We start from the raw sequence: 22,027 nt of genomic DNA, 5'->3' as shown, positions 1-22,027 counted from the left end.
AAGTTGACTCAACCCCAACTTAAAATTATTAAAGTTTCTCTGTCAGTTTCGCTTGGGTATAGGTTGTTATTTGACCCAAAATTTGATGATGTGACGGTCATATTCTAAACATACATCAAGGGAATCATTAAACACATCTATTATTTTAAATCTATGTTGAATATTGCTCTAAGGTTATTAAAATATATACGCAAGCAGCTCACACTGAAAACGTTTAATTCACAACTGTGTAGGCCATGCCAATGTCTTTATATAAATTTTATTTCAAGTTTTTAATCTTTATATTATATATAAGTGATTAATAATGGTGAGCCTTTCCCTTCCAGTATTGATGTTGCAATTTATATTAGTATAACACTATCAAAGGTTGATCAAGGACACAAACAATAATCGACTATGGAACGCCAAGTTTTAATAAATTCATTTGACAAACATCCTCACCAATTTTATTTGTTACCCGACGCATATACATTTTACAGAGACATACATGTTTAGTACAAATATACAAGTATTTACAAAGTGAAACAGCGATAGTGCAAAACGAAAACAACAACAAGGACTATACCTAGATACTTAAATTGCAGTCACTAAATTTTCTGGTAGGCCTGTATAGAGTATGGGACAACATTATCAAAGACCAGGGCCCAATTTCATAGAGCTGCTTAGCACAAACGTTTGCTAAGCATGAAATGTTTGCCTTGATAAAAAAAGAGGATTACCAACCAAATTTCCACGTGATTTTTCAGGATAAGGAAACAACAGCCGAATACCAGTAACAAGCAATATGGAACAAATGGAAATTTGGTTGGTAATCCTGTTTTTATCAAGAAAGAAATTTCATGCTAAGCAAATTTGTGTGCTTAGTAGCTCTTTGAAATTGGGCCCAGCAGCCGATTTCACAAAACGCTGGGATTAATCCTGACTCGAATTAGGATGAGAAACCCGTCCTAACTTAGGATAAATTCTATGTGTTGTCCTACGTGTTTGGATACGGAACTGAACCTGTCCTGGGTCCTACGACTTATCCTAATTTAAGAAGAGTTTAGTGAAATCGACGACAGCATCTGCACATTGTGCAACCCATAATGAAATAACAAACGTGTGAAAGTTTAAGCTCAATCGGTCATCCCAGTCACAAAAAAAGATTGGGGGAAACACTTTCACGATTTGCTGTTTTCAAACACCACGTTTTGGTCTCGCGGGATCAAAAATAATTGTTTTAATCATTTCTCAAAAACTAACATTTCAAGCAAACATATACTAATGGATTATTTTCACCATAATAATCTACATAGGCCTAACCATAAGTTTTGTAAAAACAGATTTGAAAATAAAAAACTATGTTGTGCCTTTTAGTTACTGTAAGAATGTGTAAAGATCAACCTTTGTTCTGTAACCACGTTGACTGTTTTTTACCGCTACATGGAACAATTCTAAACTTATAGTTTAAAATTGTGACCCTTACTTCAACGGTTTTTTTTTTAAACATTTTGGTTAGCAAAGAGTAATTTACTTTTTTTCTGTTGATAAAACCCTGTAAAACCTACACAAATGTAACCAAAAACTTATTTATAACCACGTGCATGGCCGCCATCACAGTGAGCACATAATAGTAATCGTGCACGCGTATGTACCCGCTGCACACAACTCTCAGCCAATGTCTTCATTGACCTCAGTGAGGGCGCTGTTTACAAGTCGCGTGACGTCATCTGCAATGACTGTACCCCAACCTCAACCTGTTGACAGCATCAATAATGAGGTACAAGCGATCACCAATTACCAACATTCAGGAAATGAGAAATACAAAACGCTAATAAATTGCCGGCTTAAGGAATTACATATGTCATAATTGATCATGGGCTGAGTGGAAAATGTGCACAGCAGTCAGAGCTGGTGACCTCAAATCAAAACAAATAATGTACTCTCTTAAAATAATTCATACAATCTAAAAGATCGTTTGTCCCGAAAATGATTTATACCATATTTTCAACTCCATACCACAACCCAATCTTCAGATATAACAGTGGCCCCTCAACTCGAGCGCATTTATGTGGCGTTTCTCTCTCTTTTTTGAATAAAACTGGTCTGTGTTTTTATCGGGCACATTCGTTGTGGTCACAGTGCTACATGTTCGGAGAAGAGTATAAAATATTAAAATATTTATAGATCGTTTAAGATTTGTGATGGTACTGTAATATATGATCGATCAACAACATACACATAATCCAAGAAACTAAAAATGTTAATGCCATACACCATAAGGACTTGAGATGGTTTGAGAAATCATAACACAATTGGCCAGCAGTCTGATTTTAGCTGAAACCGGCAATAAATAACCTAATGATATTTGTAATTATTTGTGGTTATAATGAGTTCATACCAATAAATTATCACCAAATGGACCTAAAATAAAGCTATGGGACAAGTAAGATATGACCAATCCTGGTATACCGGATACCATGTCATCAATATTCACAAGAACTGAACAACTTCAAGGCGCCACCCTCTGTTAGTTTAGTCAAGGAACCATCGTGATTAACAACGAGGGGACCAGCCTACAGTGACCCCCCCCCCCCCTACATACATGGTTGGCTGGAGCAAAATAAATTCTGTAGTATAGAATCCTCAAAAACTTTCCTGATTTCTTTTTTTCTTTTTAGGAATCCCTTTTTTGAATCGATTTAGAAGAAGAAAAAAATCCCCTAATTGAAAAGCACTGTGACAGTGGCAATTTTAATGTACAGAAACAACAACTCCAATTGAGCAGCTACAGACTCAAAAAATATTCGGACCTGTTTTTTACTTTCGTCTTGGTCAGTGTGAAGTGTCCAATAATGTTTAGTTTGGTCAGAACTTAAGTTTTTGGTTTGTGACAGAATCAGTGCATATTTTGTTTGTTGTTAGTGAATACATTATCTCTGTTTGATACAGGGTTTACAGTTTCGACCGTGATGGTTAAGCATTTTGGTCAATATTGTGCAACGATTGATGAAACGAAGTTTTTCGGTTGGTGGCGCTACATCACTTTCATACCCATGCAAAAATATTGCATTGGACACATTTTACCCTTTTGTGTCATTGAGACGACTTTGAATCATTCCTTATCAGCTACTTACGAGGATGAATCTAGTGATCAAATTCAACACTCGTCTCCATTCTTAATACAATCTTACAAATGTACCTCCAAACACTTCATATTTTTCACTTTATAACTAGGCTTAATATGTTCCCGAATTTTAGGGCAAACAGCACAAAACATCGTAAACAAATGTCTTTGTGTAAAATTTAAAAAAGGAAGCAAAATCGGCGATGTAAGATTTCGTCAAATTTGAACCCCCACCTTACGGCAGGTGAAAATAAAAAGGTAACTCACAAAATATGTATCTTGAAATCCCAGGAGGTGGTTTACACAACATGCACCGACCTACGACTATTCAATGCTCGCATTTGAACTCTGTATGCAAAGACCGACGACTCTTGAATACTCGCATTTGAACTCTGTAACACGACCGACGACTCTTCCCTGCTAGCATTTGAACTTTGTAACACGACCGAGGGGGTAATTTACATAGTTTCAGCTCAAGCCGTAAATGTGTCAGGCGTACTTTGCACTCGATAAATTCAACATTCATATTCAGGTCAATGAGGGAATTAAATATGTGTATTACAGCTACATGATAACCAGTAACAGGTGATTGAATCTCACTGAAGGGATCAGAGTCTCGGAGGGACTGGGGGGCTACTCTGGGGAGAATAATAAAGCAACCACGAGTAGTGCGCCCTCTATGTAGTCCAGGTCGAGATTGTTTTGGTTTCCTTTTGTTAAGCCGCAACCTTATTGTTTCTTGTTTCCAACTTATAGACAATCATGGCGTCGATGTTTTAAGACAACTCGGTTGCTTTGTTCAGCAACTCACGAGAATTCAAACATGACGTTTATGGGTCAGTAATCAGTAACAAGAGGATCGCATTGATGGTCAGATAATCTCAATTAGTTTAAAGATTGTTTTGTAACACAACAAAATACTGTAGTGATGCTTATTTTTATAAACAGATGTTCACCGGTTTGAAAGCTAATTGATTTGAAATTTCCTATACCAGTACCAGCCATCCACATACAATATTTGTCTGAAATACTATATTTGTGTAGTCGGCGAGGGGGCAGGCAAAACAATCCATTTTGTACCTCGTGGTATCGAACTATGCTGCTAACTGTAGTTTAAATGCACCAATCATGTAAGGTCATCTCAATGATTGACCCGGGGTCGCCACCCTCAAAACAAATAATATTAACACACGCCTCTTCTGCATAGGAAGTATGTTTTATCAAAGGAAGATTTGAATACGGGTTGGTAAATAGATAAATATTCACATAATATTCACAAGACGTGCAAGTGTGCATAAATAATAGATGAGTTTCTCTTGATGATCATGACTATGCCTGGCCGCCTGTGGTCGATGATCCCATGTACGCAAACTCTCTGCGAACTATCCAATCTCCACAAGGCATTTCTTGAGACATCATGAAGGAAACGAACACTATTCCTGGCGCTCTTTGGCTACATTATAGAATGTCAAATCAACCCCTTAAGAACACCATGCAGGGAAATTACGTCAAGATTTCGAAATGTAAAACAATCAAGTCCAGGCCGACTCCAGGAGGGGTGTTTTCTCAAAGATGATGTGTGTGTTCTTGCACCACACTCCCCAGTTTTGTTATCCTAGTCCACACGTCGATTGAAATAATGTTATCCAACGCAGTTTTATTATCCTAAATCGTGAACAATAATTGTCTCTTTACAGTCCTCGCTGGTGCAGCACCGTTTACTTGTAATTCCAAAGAGCAAAACGTCCAACCACACCACAAAATGCAGCCATTAATATTAATTTGATCAGCACTGCCTGAGAGTAGTTACGCGATCTCCTCTCTGTCCACTGTCCATCTACAGAGGGCGCTATTTCATTTATCAGCAGCTCAGAATCTGGGCGCGGTGCATTTTTTTCATCTTCATTCTGCGGTTCTGGAACCAAATCTTGACCTGTCTCTCTGTCAGATTGAGCTGCCTGGCAATCTCCACTCGTCTGTCTCGGGTTAGATACATGTTAAAGAGAAACTCCTTCTCCAGTTCCAGGGTTTGGTATTTGGTGTACGGGCAACGTTTCTTGCGGCCGGATGTTGCTGATAGCCAGTTGGGTGTGTTGTCGTTCTTAACAACGTCATCATCTGTTGACAAACAAAAGTCAAAACAAAAAAAGTTGGTTAGCATCGGTTTCCTTTGAACATATATAGTGCATGAAAGGTGTCCATGATACGCATTTAAAAAAATCAATTAGTGTACATGTATTTAATTCCCGATGGTCACTCATTCTATTCATGAACATTAAACGATTGCCCGATCAGTAATTGGCATTGTATAATTTGAATATCTAGCCAAATCAGATCTTAAACTGAAACACTTCATATTTTAGTCAAGATCATTTTCATCCTTGTTACCTCAAGGGATCTCGGATAAAAACTCAAAAAACAACCCCGGCCGTCATTTCACCATAGGTCAAGGACTGACCGTAGCTGCCCCGGCATTCCGCTCCTTCTCCTCCCACGAATAACAACCCAGAAACACGGTCACAACCGAAGGTCCCCGGAGTTTCGAAATAACCAATCGAAAGTTCTCTCTGAGGTAAACGCGTATCATCATGGGGGTTAACTTCACAGGGTCTAAACAGACCAGATTTCTGTGCCCTTTTTTAGCGGCTTTTTGGTAATTGACAAAAATACATAAATTTTCCCGAACAGACATTGGAAAACGAGATTGACCTGGCTCCGAGGTCACGGCGTCAGGAATGGTGGCTGCCTTGTTGTTTGCTTCCATACCGTTTTCTGATTCATTGACTTATTGGATTACTGTTGATATTTGGAGTATTTAAGAACATCAACCTCAAGTTACCCATTTGTTCTTTCCCCATATGTTCGTTAAAAGTTCATCAACAAACTTGTTTTCAACAAATAAACTCAAAATCGAAAAGTTACTTTTTGTTTAACAGTTAATAACGAATTATTCCCACCTTTGAGTGAATCAACCATTTTTCTGGCAACCAGTAGCGGTTTATTTTTTTAAAATACCATTCCAATTGCGTTCTCAAACATCTAAACGTATATGGACTGGTACGCCAAACCATTGCTTTAAATATTCATAAATTGTTAAGAACATAACTGTTGCAAGTAGACCTCAACCATGCCACTGTATATTTTTTCTTCAAAACCACAGTTCAATTTATTACAAAATTACAATGAATGGTATCTTAAAGGCAGTGGACACTATTGGTAATTACTCAAAATAATTATTAGCATAAAACCTTAATAATTTGTAACGAGTAAAATGGGGAGATATTGATAGTATAAAACATTGTGAGAAACGGCTCTCTCTGAAGTAACCTATAGTTTTTGAAAAATAAAAGTAATTTTCCACGAATTTTTTTTGGAGACTTTATAATTAGATTATTATCTCGCAACTTCAATGACCAATTTAGTTCAAATTTTCTAATTCTATGCATATGTTGAGATACACGAAGGGAGAAGACTGGTCTTTGACAATTACCTGGATAGTGTCCACTGTCATTTATTTCTCTAAGTTGAAAGTTAAACTCGCTTTATGAGGTCATTCGAGTCAAAATCTAGGAGCCTCGGTAATTTATTCATACACCGCACTAAAAGAGGGAGAATTGTCCTCGAGTTCCAGATAAACTCACACCTTTTTGTCCAACTGTCAACAAATTATATTATTTATTTCTCTAAACTTAATCTAGTCCAAGGTTCCCGCACGTTCAACATTCCCCCATGAACTTCTACCAACAGTGAGCTGCCGCCACTAAACCGCATACCAACGCTTCTCTAATAAAAGGAATAAATCTTACGAGTGATGAGTCCATGTTTTAAAATAACCCTACGGCTCTCCAAAAAGTGAACGTTCAACATCTCTCATGAAACTTGAGAAGGTTTATATGTGTCGACTCCTTGTCCCCTAGCAGTTCCAGAACTCAAGTTTCAAAAAACCCATGACACCCGCCGCGCTTTAGATCTGTCAGAGTCTAACCTAGGGAGCACCAAGACGGTCGTAACTCTTAAGATTCTGTAAATAATAGTGATATTTTTTTTCTGTATTTGACAAAAAAATTATTTAATGAGGAGGTTTTTTTTTGGTTCATTGATCGTGTGTAATGGGACTATGGAGAATGAATGAATCATGCGAAGTTTTAGCAATCTCCTGGATCGGGAGACCTTTGGGGAGGGAGACTTTGGAAAACATAAGTGTTGAAATTGACACCACGCACTTGAGGAACATTAAGGTGTTTTTAGAATACTAACTGAAATCAGTTTATTTGGATTTTAAATAATGCATCACAATAATAAAGGAAAACATACTAAAACGTGTTACCGTATTCATAGAAACGTCGGCGTTTATCTTAAAAGAAAATGTGAGAGTTTCAATGATTTTTTTGTTCTTTTCTTTTCTTTTACACACACATTATTTCATGTATTTATTTTGATTCTTCGGACAATACAAACACAATATATAAACGAGCAGAGGCCGTCCAGGGAAAAGCAAAAGTAAAACAAAACTGTCATCAAAAAAGATGTGGCCCTCCCAGACCTTGCATAACAACAAAAATCTAAAACTAACAGTTCATATAACTTTGGTTTTTTTTGTGCCTTCTAGAAAAAGAAGAGCAAGGAACAAACAGTATTCTGTTGATAGGCCTAACACAATTCCCAACAGATGCATTAATTCACCTGCCAATTCATGCAGATGACATTAACTTTAGTCGGAAACATTCATTTTAGGTCGATCCATATTTTTGTATCGGTAGACAATAATAACCGAATACCTTGCAGATCTGACCGCTGTGCAAAAGTGTTTTCTTCTAAAAAAGAAAATACTAACTCCAGTAAATGTTTTGGGGATCAATCCATCAAGCTTACTTAAGTGCCCCCTCGTGGTCGGGATGTTCAATGTTATTAAACCGATTCAGCTCAAAATAACGCAAAGGGAGAGAGAAATGTAATTTTTTATATATAACATAACCTTCCACATCACAAACTTTATAATTACATTCATCTGTAGATAATTGCAAAAACTCATTTCGTCAAAACTAAAACTGAAAACATGTCCACTATCTAACACCATCAACATCCTATCAAGATGCTAATAACTTCACCTGGACAATGTCACTTAATCACCCACGGAGAAAGCCGTAAATGTAAAACAGGCAAAACAGTGTCTTGGCGGCTCCAAAAACGGAAGACTTTCGCGCTGAAGGCTTCAAGCAGAACTTCCCCTTCTCAGCAACTCAATTTCCTTACAGGAAGATGACGGTTCACTTTCTCACGCGCGCCCAGTGCAAGGCTAGTGTCACACGGGTTATTATGACGGGCGACTGAGCAGGCCGCCCCTACCTAGCGTATCGGTGTTTGTTCAAAACGAAGAAGGTATAATTGTTCAGTACGTTACTTTCCGGGTACAATTACTGACTGATTTTTTATTTTGTGGAATAGATTTATTTGACAACTTGGGGAATGATTCTGGGCAAATGAGCTGTACCTTGACACGTGAGGTGTTGTAGTCTTGTCCATCAAGCCTAAATCAGCAAGGTTAAATTGAAGATGGCATGATGATTGAGCACTTTATTAATCAATCTGTTTAAATGGATGGTCCAAGCGGTGCATTCGTGGCTTCATCTGCATATGTCATTAATATTGATGCCCTAATTTGAATGAATATATAAACCTTGCGATTCATTCAAAATGATAATTTGATTCTTAAAGGGGGTGTCCTTCGGTATTTATTTCACAAATCCATTACCGTTTGTAATAAAGAGCGCTGTAGAGCTGTTGATATTATGAAACCTTTTATATAATCGAGCTTTTCTCGGAAAACCGCATTAAGGGTGATTTGTTTTCTTTCATTAGTTCATTGTGACAAATCGAGCCCAAATTTCAAAGGATGTATTATTTGATGCATATGTTGGTGTACACTAAGTGAGTAAACTGGTCGTTGACAATATTTACCCAACCCTGTCTTTAAAAGTGTCCACGTTAATTGTTCACTTGTCTTTTTTGCCGACTTCAAATTTCAACAAGAGGGTTAAAAGGTGATCACAACCAAATTATTCCACCAGAATTCAACCAATCTGTTCGCTCTTTGTTTTTCTATTTCCGCATAACGATGTTTAATGGACTTTTGCAGATGTTGATATTAACAACAATGTCTTAAAGTTCTTGACAGCAAATTTAAGCAAAACTAGTTCCGAAAAAAAGTTACAGTACACATATCTCAACTTCTAAAGGGCAAGCTGCATTTGTTGTATATCAGTAATAACTGGCCACAGTGGCGAGATCAGACATGTTTCGTTTAGGGGACAAGCAGTTTAGGGAGGCTGTACAAATTGTATCGAACCATTCATTTGTCCATTCTTTTCGACCTCATGTGCAAAGAGGGGGCTTTAGGCTAATGCAGATTACTGTGATCATTTATTCCATGTCGGAAACAAAGCATGCACTCATATAATGTCCCAGTCAATAAAAAGCGGCCTATAACAATCTCAGTCCTCCAAATCATTTAAGACTGCAAACAAATGCATTCGGAGACACCCTATTGTCCTTGTTTTTGGTATATTTTGTTGGCAACAGTTTCTAATGGTTTTGTACACACTTTCCAAACGCCACCTAACCTGGGACTCATGTTGTCCCTCTTGCTTCAGGTCCCGTGTCTGACTGTGTATTTATACCATATCTTCTTACGACCGTGTGCGTGCCTTCTTGCCAGCAAGTCCACGGTTACAATTCACCGATCGACGGCACCGTTATGATTGATTGCCCCGGTGAGTGAGCAGGAGAGGTTAGCATGGCCCCGTGTTATTGCAGTAACACCGCTTCGATTAGCAGGATCACTGGGGTTCAAGTTGTCCCTATGTTTAGGGTAAATAGTCTCAATACTTAAGAAGATATTGAAGAAAAGAAGTTGTTCTTGGCAAACTGACAGCGTATAAGACAAACAAAGAAAGAAACACTTGCAAATACGCGGCTTCATTTTGACAAAATCCATGCCCCGATATATAATGATTTATGTCAATGTTTGGATGTTCTTCTGAGTCATGCACCACAATTTGGGAACGCGAATTTTTTAATGAAAGATACTGAACCCCCCAAAAGTCACTCAGACACAAAGACAAGGAATAGATCATTCAGTATTTGATGTGCTGATTATAATGGTTGATTTTCTGGAGTAGTTATTACCTCATTGGCATTCGGGAAGACCAACTGATGACAATATTATCAATTTTTGAAACCTTTACAAAAAAACTACAGAGCCTCGATTTTCTTTCCCCCACTTAAACCTTAATTTTTTAACAATTTAGAGCAAACTATCACGAAGGAAGATAGAAAATTGGCTGTTATTTCAATAAATTATGTAGGCTTATGCATTGAGATTGATGATCAAAACTATTCGATCTTGAACGTAAGCTAAATCCAAGGCAGACATCCTAAGCTTTTTAAACGAAAAAGATTTTAAATTGAAAACGGTTGTATTTCATGAACCAGACTAGCAATATCTGGTCCTCCAATTTGGTTTTGGTTCCAAACCTTTACGTGACCCATGAGGCTCACATGACCAACCACAGGTCTGGTTCCAAACCTTTACCATCACGTGATAGATTTTGGTCACATGACCCATGTGAGTCATGTGACTAATTTGATATATACTAGTTCTGATTCCAAACCTTACAGGGGTCATGTGACCAATTTTGATAAGTACCCGGTCATGGTTTCAAAGTTTTACGTGATGCATTTGATCACATGGCCCACGAGGGTTCTGAGACCGCGGGGTCACAGCTGGTCACCTGACTCCTGACCTGACTGGGTCAATTGATCAAGAGCCAATCCTATCAAGAAATATAGGATTTGCCTTTCCGTTCAATTAACACTCAAGATGCGGTCTCTCAGACTATCACCCACGAACCCAATTAATCATTTCTTGTTATGGCCTCATGGTGGCCTTTCGTTCCTTCTACCCTACCCAACCCAACTTCCCGTGATATCTGCAGATACTCAAAATGATGGGATTTGTTCAATAATAGTTTTCCGAGATCGCAGCTGCAGGGGTAAGAGTAGGTGGGGGTAGGGGGGGGGTTGTCGTATAACCCATCGATGATGACATGATGACACTCAGACAGTGTATGACCGTCAACCAGTATGACGCAACAGGTCACATTTCATTATCTCAATAAAACAGTCCTACTACTGACTCAAAGCCCTACAATTTGGGATATAATTTTTGGAAAAAATATAGAAAATATTGGCACAATCGACAGTGTTTTCATTATGGTGTCGACTCGACTGGTTTTTCAAATTTATTTCAAATTTATACTGATATAAATTTATTATAATCATCATCATTTTTACTTTAGGTTACTTTTTATCTCGATTATGATTTGTGAATAGAAGTTAGAACCCCTCACCCTTCTTGCAAGGTGCCCCTTTGGGGGCATTATCCTTAAGGAGGTCGGTGGATGCAAACTTCCCCCCTTCGTCACGTCCCTCTGGCTTGCTCAACCAGCTGGATCGTTTCTTGCACGGAAACATGTTTATGTTTTGCCAATCGGGGACACCAAATACAGCTTTATGCACGTCCAGTTCCATCAGGAAATACAAGATTTATTTTCGGAGGAAAATGACGCGAAATATTGAGTCACAGCTCGTCGTAAATCCAGGAGTTTAAGTGTTTAACACTTTGGGAACCCTCGTGTGTTGTATTTCTTACTCACACCTATTGTAATTACGCCGCGTTGACTAAACTTCCCTTATATCCAAATATCTTTTGAAAATAAACAAAAATACATCTAACACATTTTGTGTTGTTTCCCAATTACGTTTCACAAATAATTATAAACATTGTTATTGTCAGTAGATTATCATATGTTCACATTTTTGAAAACCCCGTTGGACACCTTTGACATGTGCATAACTTATTAGTACAAATGCATCCAAAGCAAAGGCTACAGGTGTTCCTATTTGACGACTTGAAGACCCCCATGGACACTCTTACGTCGGACTACATCAAACAAACCCTGTCTTATTCCCCAGTTATTTTAGGCCTAGGTCATGCCGACGCTACCCATATATCTCCCTTCGTTCCCCCCTCTATTACAAACAAGTGCGGAAATTTATCGTCTCGGAGCCTGTTTGCAATGTTTATAAAGATTTTCCTGATTTCTAAACATGGCATCCTTTGCTCAAAATTGCCGGTGAGATTTCTTTCCTTTTCTTTGTTTAGGCAATAATTTCGACCGGTTATTACAACCAAAAAAACGAGCGAGTAGTTCTGCTTGAAGTGATCTTGATGTTGATTTATACCCGGGAGAAAGCGGCATTTACTTGGAAGGGGAATTTGTAATTACAACTGAAAAAGGCTGTCTTGGTGGAGTAATTATACCTAACATAAAGAGACCCTCACGGTCAAGGAGCTAGACGAAGCAGACATACAATAATCAGTGTGGAGCTTCAAAGTGAAGATGGATAAACAAAACTGATTAACCACACGCCTTTAATACCTCGATAAAAACGTAACGCGACGGAAGATGGGCAGAGTTGCTATTAGGTTGTTTCTGTGAAAGTGTACTGTATGTGTGTTCACGTTTGTTTAACCACGCGCCATTTATGATTGTTTTGATATTGCTACCTTGTGGAAACCAAGGACAAAACAATAAAGTGAAGAAAACAAACGCCTCCTTAAAAATTCCAAAGACTTGGGTGCAAACCTCCTGGCAAACACAAACAATTCAGAGGATATTACCTCATAAAATGATCCATCACTATATTCTGTTTTTCAGATACAAAGTTTCACTGTCTGGTTTCTTATTACATAAAACATGTCAACTGTCTGCGACTATTTCGTCAGCTCCTTACCAATTGTATAATACCATTAATTAAACCAAACATACGAAAGTTGTAGAAATAGACCCAAAGAGCTTAAAGAATGGGTGTTATTGTTTTCATCTGTAAAAGAACATCTCACTTTGTTTCCGTCTATAATATCAAATTGCACCCTACTTGACTTCCTTGAACCCAAACAAACCCATGAGAGTTGTACAGATTATGCGGTCGAATCAATGAACAAGCTCCTTATCACCAACTGGTGTGAAATCTCATCAATTCTTGTCCACTTTCCAAACACAAAACGAAACATTATACCATTATACCAACAACCACTCCCCAGTCCACCTCTCGGTCGCGTGGCCCATCAGTAACAGCCTACCGGGCGGTAGCGTTCCACACTCCGGTCCGTCCCCTCCGGCTATCGGGCTATCGATAGGGGAGCTCTCGGACTTACGAGGAGCTTTATTTATATCTGTGGGTTGATAATCGGAGAAAGTGGAGTTTTTTCGTGCGTGAAACGCAATCGTCGTCGTGCTTTGGGTGGTTAATTTGGAAAAACAAATACTATTGTACGTTGTTTGTATTTTATGAAGTATGCCAGTCTATAATTATCTGTAATAGGTTATGAGGTTTAAGCGCTACTTGTACTATGCAACTGAGAAACTGACTTATGGGTAAGTTTTAAATAGTTTGGGTTTGAACAAAGACAAGTTACCGTAGCAGGACATGAACCAACGACCTCCGGATTAACGTAACGGCACTCTACTGTACTAAAGCGAGCTATCAAACCTTGTTTTATATATTGACGGTCTCGGTTCAACGTAATTGAAATGTAATATAGTTACTCCGCAGTTTGATTCAAGATGTTCAATTTCGGAAAATTTCAAAAAATGTGAACAATTCGGCTTGAATTTTGCATAACTATGTAATTAATGTATGGCTATTTAACTACTTATTATGTGTTATTATTAATTCGGTACACTGTGGTTGTTAATGTGATTGCCGCTCTCTTATTATTTGTTCAACCCAAGCTATTAACAGAATCTTTTCAAGTTGACCTCATTTCAACACAAAGGTCATGTTCTGAAGTGTTTTTATGAAAACTGCGACCCAAGTTGCATTCCTACAAAACAGTCACACGTGTCCACCTTTATGATGATGTCAAATTCTTCAGATTTTGACAAAACGTGAACCTTGACACTCCACGCAACACAGAGGGTCAAATCTCGCGGGATTACAATACGTGGGTATGTCTCCACGACACTTGCTTGACGAACTGAAACAATTGTTCACCTCAGTTTGATTTCAAATCTCACAACAACTGCTGGCAGGAGCTTCTAGACCGAAAGCCTTCAAAAATGTCTGCTATTCAAGGGACGATGTCAGAAACTTTGGAAATTATTACCACAACGGCCTGTAAATTCCTGTTTCGGTCGGTTCGAAAACAGGGCTAGTGGAATAGTTGGACTTCAAAATGACTCGATGAAGGGTATGACGGGTTTGGAGTCGATGTAATTATTTCTGCAGCTGAATTGTAATGAATTTATGGCTGACAGCTGAGACAGTTTTGAGTTTCTTTCAAGTTCATTTAGGTACAAAGAGTTACTGGTGGAATAATGTACGTTCTGTAAGCTCGGATACAGTCGTGTTGGCAAACAGACAAATTTTTAACCATGTAAACATAACACTCTCCCATGCAATTTAATGTGATGCAGATATATTAAAGCGCTTTTAAGATAAAGGAGGGGCTCCAAAGTCAAAGTCAATTTTGTGATGTATTCATTTTTCATAAAGTCCTTGTGAAATGTGAAACATGACTTCATTGGATATCAACATTTATGGGTCTGCACATTGAACGTCATCAATGTTAAAGGGAAAAACACAAATTGTTCAAAAACGTAGGCCTACATACCGTATTATTTGAAATGTGACGTAATTAGATGTTGAAACAATTAGCACTGGAGGGGTATCTCTTACAATGACATATTTATTTCACACCATTTTAAAGACACGTCATTGTCAAAGAACAGTCTTCTTACTTGGTGTATCTCAACATGTGCATACCAAAACAAACCTGTGAAAGTTTGAACTCAATTGGTCGTCGAAGTTGCGAGATAAAATGGAAGAAAACAACACCCTTGTCACACGAAGTTGTGTGCTTTCAAAATCTAATTCTCAGGTCTCGAAATCAAATTCAAATATTTTAGTAGAACATTACTTCTTTCAGAGGGAGTCGTTTCTCACAATGTGTTATACTATCAACAGCTCTCCATTCATTGTTACCAAGTAAGTTTTTATGCAAAACAAATAGTGTACAGTGCCTTGAACACGAGGTTAGAGACTGGTTATTATGTCCCACTTTGTATGACTCCTAGGCCTATTTGTTGGAAAACGAGTGTATCACAAACCGAATTCTACCCGGGGAGCCAACCTCTTTGTTGCATTTATATAAGTAATTCCAATTGAGAAATCGTATTTCATGTGTCAGAAAAAAAATGGTTCGTATTTTCCCGCCCAAATTACTGCGATCGTCTCTGTCAAGCCACATCAAAGTTTGCCCGCCATTACGTGAACCCCCAATAGGAGTTATATATCAAACGTTGCAAAGGAAATAAGATCTCAAAATGGCAGGTTAGGCAATCAATCCAAGTTTCCCCCTCTGGGAAATCACAGCTATAGACTCAAGTAATCAGAGTAGATCAAGAGTCGCTATGTTGACGGTAATTATCCGAAAAATCTGATTTCTTATCGTGAGGGGAAGTTTGGCTGAAAGTTTTTTGTAAATGGAAGAGAAAAAAGTGTTCGCGTGAGATGCGATAAGGACATGATAAAGTTAATGGATTGGTGAACATGGATAATGTTGAAAAGCTCCTTGAACTAGCTATAACGATAATGCGCTACATAACTTTTCATACATGAATTCCTTCGGACGATCTGTTATAAACAAAAAATGGTTTTATACCAAAATACTTCGCCATCAGAGAATAACAAACACTCTCAGGGGCAGTCTATATTCATTATTAATTTCACAGGGGGAGAGAAAACTGTTGTCATACTTTGAGACCTCTAAACCATGATACAGCAAACATTGACGGCCGAGACACACAAGCTCTTTAATGTCCACATGTTACCCTGTATGTTGACTGTCTTTGTCGGCCGGCCCAAGGCTGGTCATCGGGGAGTGTAAGAGGAGCCAACACACCTGCACCTGATGTAGTCTCTAAGGATCCTCATCACCAAGTTTGTGTCTCAGTCTCTATGGATCCTCATCCATGTTTAAGTCTCTTATAAATAAGTGTCATGCACACGAGGGTAGTAACGCATTTGACTTGCTAGTATACAGGGAACCAAACGAAGTGTGATAATTATGTCAACCATTTAAAGGTGCTATACATCATGATTGGTAGGATGGTAAAACAAAAACAAAAATAAACAACATTTCTGAACGATTACAAAATATGAAGTTCAACCGTGAAATATTTCCCTCTGAGAAGAAGTTATATTTGACAAAACTGTACATTAGGACCTAATTGAAAATCTACTAAAACAAAAATTGCGGCACCTGATTTCGGTTGTTACAACAGAAACTGAGGACAATGTGATGATTTGTTGAAAGTTGTGCATCGTTTTATCACTATTAACTCCTGGCGCACACAACACATTATTAATATTAACTCAACTTTTAACAGGTTTGTTATGCATGTAATAAACGTTTAATGAAACAAAACGTGGCATAGAGTATTTTGTCAGCTCTACAAATCATGTGTAATACCTTTTAACAAAGACAACAGACACTTCATTTTAAAGTTCTGTCGTTAAATTTAAATTCCCATTGGCAACTTGTATCCACTGGTCCCTTTACTCAATGCAACATTTTCACTATTTCAGATTCTGCAACTTCAATGAGAGACACCGTCAATGAGAACTAAGGGAAGTCGTTCCATTTCCGCTAAGCCGTCCACCCAGCCCTTACCCACGTGTTGAAGGATTATACATCAACCTGTAAGTATGTCTTCATGTTGCACAGTCAAATCCAGCCCACAGGGTATAATTATTCATCGCAAATCACCTGTAACAACTCTTACCTCACATTTTTATAGTCAATATGGTTTCCTGCCCGATTGACTAAACATTACTCTGTACCCGCCGGCTAGAAATTACTCCTACCACCCTCGTACTTCAAACAAACTCGTGTGGAGACGAAATAGCATGGTGCCGGCACTCGCTCAACGCCTCGAGGTAGAAAACGTACAAATTAATATGTCCGGTAGTCGGAAACTCGACCCGTATTTAAATCTTACGTATTCGTTCCAATAAGGGAGGTTTTTCTTATAATATTGGGCCAAGGCGTCTGGAGAATTACGTATGCAAAAAAAATGATCAAATTACTTCAAGTAATAAGATGATTTTGTTCATAAATGAGTGTCATCTTTTGTGATGAGGTCATGTTACACTAATATTTACAGGTGTGGACAGAAATTAACACAACAGGTGTTTCAGGAAGTATACGTGGATATTGCATTGCAGTTTTCCCCAATGGGTATGATGTATTTTGCTTTAAGGTGATGGATGTTGCTTTTAGAAATGACGGTTGGAATTACAATCCAACTTCCTCCGAAATAAACGATATACAACTCAATGAAAAGGTAAAGAAGGCTAATACACTATCAAAAGCAAAGCAGGAACAATGAACACATTTGAGAAATAAGTATGTTTATAAAGTCACAGTATTCCCCAAACTTCAAGACTCATCTTTTGTTCAGTTTTGTATTTATTGTTTTTTGTTCAGTAAATTAAATTTATGTTTCTCTTTCTCATAATCCTGCTTCGAATGCAACATACAGTTCATAAACAAAATAAGACTTCCACGAAATGATCACAGAAACTGTCAGAAAGTTTACAACAGTTCATGATAAAATGAGAGTATTCGTTTACGTTTGTGGGCTTGTGTCCCCAACATGTGTTGAAATTTGAGCCATTTTTATGTATTTGCTGTCAGTCGATGATTCTAAACAAATGTAAAATACACCCTTCATGAAAAATGAAACCAAAGTTATTTGCCGGAACCATTTTCAATCACCGTTCCTCAATCATCAAAGTGGAATCCTTGAAGAAAATCTAAATGACTTGCCTTCTCAGAGCACGGCTGACCCTTTCTGATTCCTTTTCCTCTAAGCTCTAAAACTCAGGACACACTGGTCACTCTTGGGACCAATAAAGAACTGACCATTTAGTTATACAGATTGTCCATGTACAGTCTAGACTGGCTGTTAATTGGCTAGCTGTACAATACACACGTGACGCTTTTTCCGGATGATTGGCAAACCAATTTATGCAATATGAGTTTTCATTTTTGGTTCATTACTCAGTGACTGAAGATATGATATTATATATTTTAATATTTGGGATTCAAAAAGTTATTAGTATGAAGAAGAAGTCTGATAATGTATGATAGGAGAAATTCATATTGTTTACAGTGAAACGAAAAAGTGAAATTTCCATTGACAAACATTCCTTGACTTTTTTTAAGCACAAGTTAAAACATAAAAACCATAAACTCGCAGAACACATTTTCCTCCGTGAGATGTTGTCTTCGAGAGGACTTGTACCCCAAACTATAAACGCACCAAAAAGTTCGAATATAATAGGGGCGCTTTTGCGGAAGATTATTCATATCCAACTTATGCAACATGGGTTTTCTTAGTTTTGATAAAATACTTTGAAGTAATGGTATTGTATATTTCAATATATATGATTCAATATGTGTTAGTTAGTATAATGCACTTACTATTGGTAATGGAGAGCTGTTGATAGTATAACACATTTGTGAGTGATAACCACATCTGAAGTAACGTATTATATTGGGGGGGGGTAGAAAGATATAATTTCTCAATTAAATATTAAAAGACTTCAAGCCTGAGTCCTTTCATTTAAATTTGACTTAAATGTCCGAGCTTTCACATGTGTATACGTGGTCTAGAGAATACTGGTCTTTGACAATTACCAATGGTGTCCAGTGCCTTTATGAAGAAGTTTGATAATGTATGTTAACAACAATTCCTTATTTTGTTAGTTAAAATGATCAAAACCATAAACTCGGAACACTATTTCCTCAAAAATATGAAAATTTCAGTGAGATATGTCTTCAAGCTGCTTCTAACTTCCAAGTTCAAGATGCATGGTTGTGTCTTTTTTTAATAATCACCTCAAGACAGCACTCTGTCTTCTAACGTCGCCTGGGGTTATCTTTCTTCATAACAACTCCTTTCATATCCAAAATGAAATTACTAACAGCAAAATCATTGCAAAGGATGATTGATTGGTCCACGTGTAACTTTCTCTATGAGTAATATATGCAATAGTCTGGCTTAGAGACTTTGCCAAGGACGCCATCTTGTTTTGCGTCCATCATATTAAACGCACGCAAGACAGTGGCCTTTTCGAGATCATGATTTGGGTTGTGGCTTGGGTCTTTGGCTAAGGCCGAGTCAGCTATAAAAATAATCGTGCGTGTTTATTGCTGAGCCCAAGCTGGAAGCCCAAGACGAAATCGTGTTTCTAAAGGGCCTTAAGAGTGAAGAATAGTCGCTTTTCCCAATGTCCCTAAGTTCCCCATCTCCCAAACTTCCCTGTTTTCAATCGAGGTTGAATCCAAGAAGCACAAACCTCAACCACCTCCTCCTAATCAATTAGCGAAGACGCTTCCCTCTCATCGCATGGTAGATCATGTACAAAAACAACCATCTGCCATCTCATCATGTTTAACCTATGCACCTTGTGGTCAAATCTTTCTCGTGGTTTTCCCCTAAAACACCTTGCCAAGTGGGCTTTCCTTCCCCCGTCACTAGCCCCAGCTGAACCCATCAATTACCCGGGAGAACATAACATGGGTCATGTTCAGACAGAGAGCTAGCTAAACGGTGGAACTGATTGCGGTTTGGGGCCTCCAAGCCAATGCAATGCATATTATCGCATGATGTAATACACTAATAGAGTTGTCCATAAACTGCAGTAGGGACCGATAATGGGACATTGAGTGAAACCATGGGCATCAATAAAATAGTTTATTTGAGTTTATGGTTAAAGACACTGGACACTAATCGGTCATTGTCAAAGACCAGTCTTCTCACTTCGTGTATCTCAACATATGCATAAAATAAAAAGCCTGTGAAAATTTGAGCTCAATCAGTCGTCGAAGTTGCGAGATAACAATGAAAGACAAAAACACTCTTGGCACACGAAGTAGTGTGCTTTCAGATGCTTGATATTCTAAATCTGAGGTATCAAAATCAAATTCTTGGAAATGTACTTCTTTCTCGAAAACTACGTCACTCTAGAGGGAGCCGTTTCTCACAATGTTTTATACTACAAACCTCTCCCCATTCCTCGTTACCAATTAAGGTTTTATGCTAATAAATATTTTGAGTAGTTATCAATAGTGTCCACTGCCTTTAACCTATGATTCAACATTGGTTTCCGAAAGTGAAACACAATACTACATTTTGAATGTTTCGTCCGAAGTGATTTCGAGAGAATGAAATCAATATCGTCTCCATCGTTCAGGATTTGTTAGTTTACAACAATATTTTCATTTATTCAGTACAATACTTAAAATGAAATGACTTTAAACAAAGATACATTTGATGATTCGGCTTATCGCTATACTGTGGTTTCGAGCACAGAATGATCGTTCATAATTTGTGTTCATTCTTTTCTGACTTAGGCAACAAATCTTAACACTGCACTCTTATATCGAGCTGTGCGCATAATTAACCAACATCAATCTAGTTAGGATCGTCATGGCCAGACCTTTCCATCATCCACTACAGACCCGATGAGGTAATTTCATTTGAGCTGATTACGATTGCTAAGACATACAGTAGGGCGATTAAAGGTACTGGCTATGTTGGTAATAACTCTTTTTTTTTTTTACTATTAGAATAAAAACTTACTTTGTATGCAAGCAACGGAGAGCTATTGTATAAAACATTGTGTGAAACGGCTCCCTCTCAAGTAACGTAGTTTTTGAGAAACGGGTATTTTCTCTCTAACATGTTTTAACCTGAGAAAGACTTCAGGCCTGTAGCTTTTATCTGGAAGCACACACATTTATGCACCAGGGGTGTTTTTTTTTCCAATATTTTCTTGCAACTTCGATGATCAATTGGGCCCACAATTTTCCCAGATTTGTTATTTTATTTATTTTTTTATTATTTTTTTTTTATTTTTTTTTTTTAGTTTAAATCTTTAGACATACACAATAGTTACAAGTTATACAGGGGCTGTCAAGGTTAAAACATAAGTATAAAACTGTCATCAAAAGATGTGTAAAACCAGACCCCTGCCAACGATAAAAATATTATGCAGATGTTGGGATGCACAAAAGAGAAAAACCCGTCTTTGACAATTACCAAAGGTGTCCGGTGCCTTTAAGATCCCATGAACCTTGACCTACTAACTACCCAACGATGGAATAATTCGCGCTTATGTTGACCGTCGTTGTCTTTAAATACTTCAATGTAATTAGCATCACGTGATCGTCTATGAACATCAGTTGTAAACCGCGCGGTATTTTTATCTGCTCTTGTTATCTGTATTTATATCTCATTATTAACGGGTTATAGCGATTTGTAATCTATAGTTTGCGATTGACACAAACCACGTGTTGGCTGCTACAGATAAGCCGCAAATGTATAGAGAATTACAACTTTTGAATTAAAGGACAATATTAGAGGAATGAGTTACCCGCACAATCCACTGGTTTCCAAGAAACATTCTTCTTTCCAACATGTTAAAATTTTCACACAAAAAATTCACACTTAATGTATTTAATTCGAAGTGTACTTTCTCGCTATTCTTCAGAAATGTAACCTTATTAAAGTACAAGGCAACGGAAATCTCACATTGAATGATAGGTTGATTTTATGAAATTGCATATAATAATAACTTAATTTTTTATTTTGTTGTCTTCGTTCAACCCAAAATTATCATTAAAAAATACCAAGTCAGTTTCCCTTGTGATTTATTAGTTGCACTTCCAATAAAACCAATTATGTCTTCTTCCTTTAACATTGCCAAAATATAATGTTATTTACA

At 37.7% G+C, this 22,027-nt stretch overlaps 1 protein-coding gene across 1 annotated transcript in view; it reads right to left on the bottom strand.

Moving 5' to 3' along the window:
* Positions 1-2,868: 2,868 nt before the first annotated feature.
* Positions 2,869-22,027, bottom strand: part of LOC117288390 (homeobox protein Hox-C9a-like) — a 32,630-nt gene continuing 13,471 nt past the window's right edge. Inside the window, exon 3 of the mRNA XM_033769235.1 lies at positions 2,869-5,224. Coding sequence (XP_033625126.1) covers positions 4,968-5,224 — 257 coding nt within the window. The 3' untranslated portion in view covers positions 2,869-4,967. The remainder of the gene's footprint in view (positions 5,225-22,027) is intronic.

Source organism: Asterias rubens, chromosome 3, assembly GCF_902459465.1.
Source record: "Asterias rubens chromosome 3, eAstRub1.3, whole genome shotgun sequence".
Lineage (NCBI taxonomy): Eukaryota > Metazoa > Echinodermata > Asteroidea > Forcipulatida > Asteriidae > Asterias > Asterias rubens.
The sequence above is the reverse complement of the archived record's forward strand: the minus strand, read 5'-3'. Positions and strand labels throughout refer to the sequence as shown.